Source organism: Alligator sinensis, unplaced genomic scaffold (genome assembly GCF_000455745.1).
Source record: "Alligator sinensis unplaced genomic scaffold, ASM45574v1 scaffold448_1, whole genome shotgun sequence".
Lineage (NCBI taxonomy): Eukaryota > Metazoa > Chordata > Crocodylia > Alligatoridae > Alligator > Alligator sinensis.
In genome coordinates, this window is record NW_005841870.1 from 578985 (window position 1) to 582587 (window position 3603).

The 3603-nt window shown below is 35.8% G+C and overlaps 1 protein-coding gene across 1 annotated transcript in view; it reads left to right on the top strand.

Moving 5' to 3' along the window:
- Nucleotides 1–2350: 2350 nt before the first annotated feature.
- The window catches only part of GALNT2 (polypeptide N-acetylgalactosaminyltransferase 2), an 87214-nt gene continuing 85961 nt past the window's right edge, over nt 2351–3603 (top strand). The window contains exons 1-2 of the mRNA XM_025194727.1: nt 2351–2461; nt 3479–3550. Coding sequence (XP_025050512.1) covers nt 2351–2461; nt 3479–3550 — 183 coding nt within the window. The remainder of the gene's footprint in view (nt 2462–3478; nt 3551–3603) is intronic.

The following is a 3603-nucleotide window of genomic DNA, read 5'->3' on the forward strand; positions in this document are numbered from 1 at the left end:
TTTGCCCTTGGTATTTTTACCGATTAACTCAAGTAGCTTTCTGTTGAACAGGCTAGCTTTGTGAATCCTATTCCTCGGTACGTAACTCTGTCCATACATTAAATTGGGAGTCAAAGCACCCAACTCAGGAGTGTGAATTCCACCAGGTAGGGGGTTGCTGCAGCATTCAGTATTGCAGTATTCCAGTTTATTTTGGTAACTTAGTGCCAAGTGCCTTAGCATAACAATGGAGTGCTGAGAAAATATTGCTGATATTACAGAGCTATCTTTTCCAAGGCCCTCAACTGACTTGACTGATCTGAGCTGTATGAAATAGAAAAGTCCTATTTTACTTCAGCTGAATCAAATGGTACCCTTTGTGTCAGTGAAGATGTTGCCAGTATTAGGTTTCCTTTAAAAAAAAAAAAAAAAAAGTCAGTGGCAGCAAATCTGCCTGTAAGTGGCACTTAGCCAAAAATTTGAAGCAGGTGCCAAAATGGACAATAAACTTTAGTGTATGCTTCTCTTTTCTCACGATTACTCCTATTTAGCAGATGGTGTCAAGTGAAGTACAACTTTCTCTGTTTGGTTTGGTTTCATTGCCATCCTTGTAATCTATATAAATCTCTAAACACACACTGGTACAAAATGTCATACTATGGAAGTCATCTATTTCACTTTGACTGCCAATTTTCAAATTGCCAAGATTATTTTAGCATTCTAAAATTTTAAGTTTTATAAGTCCAGGTTGTTACCCCTTCTATTTTTAATACAGTATAAATTATGGAATACAAAATCATGGTAAAACTGTGTCTTATCATAATGTTACTACTTCAATGTATGGTCAATTGCAGACACTTAAAAACTTTTATGAACAGAGCTGGGAAGACGGAGGAAATAGTAAATATCTGCTATAACTTTAAAGTACACTCCTTTTCATCTTTCACTAGTACCTAGAGGTCTTGGTTATGATTTTGTTACCTTTTGGTGCTAAGTGCAGTACAAATGTACAAAAACCACTGTCCTAGCCCTAAAAAGCTTGCAGTTACTTGTGTTTAATACTAAATTATATAGTAAGAAAGAAGTGGGGAGAGTGGAGAAAAAAGGGCTATACAGCAAACCATGATAGCTGTAATATGATTATTCACTAACTTTAACTGTGAATCATTTTGGCGCTCAAAACCATATTGAACTAGCTTTTCATCTCTACCTGATTGCATACATCTACCATTACGTTAAAGTAAAAATGTGGTTTTATTAAGCTGAGGGATAAATCTTAAATTTTCAGAGAAGAATTAGTTTCTTAGTGCCTCACTCATGCCACTCTTATATAATAATCAAACTTAAAATTTAAAAAAGCATTTCCCCTCCTCCATGTTCAGATTTAAGCTCCCAAAAGTTCAAAATGCATATCTTTCTCACTTTCTCCATTTTGTAATTGTCTAAACTCTTCCATAGACCACAATAGCCAAGAGGGTTAGTTTTAGTTACTGTAACTCTCACTTCCTCCCTCTTCTTAAGTCATGAACTTTGAAGAGAAAAAAAGATTAAAACAGAAGATTAGACTCTGGCCAGCTAACCTTCAGTGTCAGTTTTGTGTGTGATGTGTTTCTTAAAAAATGCACTGCAGTTCAGAGTTGAAATGAGGCTTTCAAATGGTATGCTGGTCTTACTCCTGCTTAATATGATGAATATTGGAGTTCTAATTAATGGGCTCTTGTTTTGTGTGAGTAAACAGTTGGTATAAAATCTCAGATCTAGTGGATGATTTAGAACTTCATATTTCAGTTGTCTTCACTTGAGATGGTTGAAATATTTCTGCAAAGTTGAAGAAAAACCTTCCACATAAAAGGAGGAGAAAAGAAATTCCTGTTCTGTTTATATGCGGTAATCTTTGAATCAAAAAGTAATCAAGCAGTGGGCAAATTTAATCTCTTCCCATACAGTTTCAGGCCCTGCTTTATATGTAGAAGCTTAGTATATTTATTTTTTGGTAAAACTGTGTGTTTTGTCATGCCATGGAAGATATTAAAATAAATTGGCAGTGAAAATTTTATTCTAATAACTGTTCCACCTACCTCCAACATCAGTTTAATATCTACATTTTCTTACTTCAAAAAAATAGTGTTGCAGAATAGCTTCTTTACAATGTGAAAATGTACAGTGTGTACAATCCTTCTGTGTCCTGAGACACATAACCCAAGGAGTGTCACTTGGCCAGTTGGTATTTTCATTTAACCCTTAATATGTTTAAACCAAATTAACCCTTCTAAAGCAGTTTCCAACTGTAGGTGAAGAGAAACCCCTTGATGTAGCAGTAAATGTGCATTTAAACGATAAATGTATTCTGAGCCAACCTATGCTCCTAGCTATGCTAGAGGAGTTTATCCCTTCCAAAGGACAAAACTCATCTGGGGAAGACGCAAGGAGCTTTTCCCCACCACTTGACTCCTCCTGGGTCCCAGAAGCAAAACTCATACAGGTGTGTCTGTGTGAGAAACTCTTGCACAGGGATATCTTCCTTACTGACGGATAAAAGACTTTCTCTTAGCTCTGGCATATTTCCTGTGGGAGAAACTGCAAATACTTGTACTCTACCAGTTTCTGGAGGGTGAACAGCATCTGTCCCACTAGAAATGTGACATCTGTGCATACTCTTTGTTTGGACTTCAAGCGTCATTGCTTTTTTGCATGTTGCCACCGTCTGTATTAAAGCTTTTTAAGACAAATTCTGCCTAAATTTGTACAGATGAAATTGGCCCTGTAGTTGGGACTGAGCAACAAACTCTGTAGAAGAAAGAATAAAATTCTCTTTAGTTTTTTGTTGATTCCAAGTCTAACGGGAGAAAGGGTAGCAAAGATTCTTGATACTGATAACATATGACTGAATAAACATGGGAGGTAAATATATTGTGTAAAGGCTTTTCCATAGACTCTTCATACTGGAACCCTGTGCTAGTTGTACATTTCGTTATCACTTTTTACATGCATGTTTTTCTTTTAACTCAATTTCTCTTCCAAATTGATTCTGTGAAGTCCTAATACTGAATGATCAGTTGTTTCTATAGAAACATAAGCACTCATGATGGCTTCTCTGCAGAAAGGAAAATGGAGCTCTTAGTGAATTTTTTTTTCTGTATTCATAAAGTACTTTTACTGAAATTTAAGGGGAAAAGCATACTGACACTTGCTCTTTACTATATCAGTGTGTATATCTAGAACTACAGGCATAAGGTCTAATGGATATTTTATTTGAAAATCGGCTGCTAGCTTGGATTCCTCTGTAAAGGATGCTTCTAAATGGCCATTTGTCATGTACTTTTTGAGAAGTTTTGAGTTAGAAAACCATTTACCAAAATGACAATGAAAGCTGATAAGTAATTTAGCAATATTGAAGAGCAGCTATGAGGCAGAGGGAGATTGTCTAAACAGGAAAACCTCTTTGCGCAGTCTGCTTACTTGAGGTTTTGTTTTGTTTGTTCTTTTCCTTTCTTCGTAGAAACAAACTGTGTATTTCCTAATGTACTTTCTCTTTGAAAACAGGGAAGAGCTTTTTTCTCTAAGTAAGAAGGTATTTGCTGCTTAAATGAAGCATTTGTCTCCCTAGTTTTGTTCTTGTAAAAA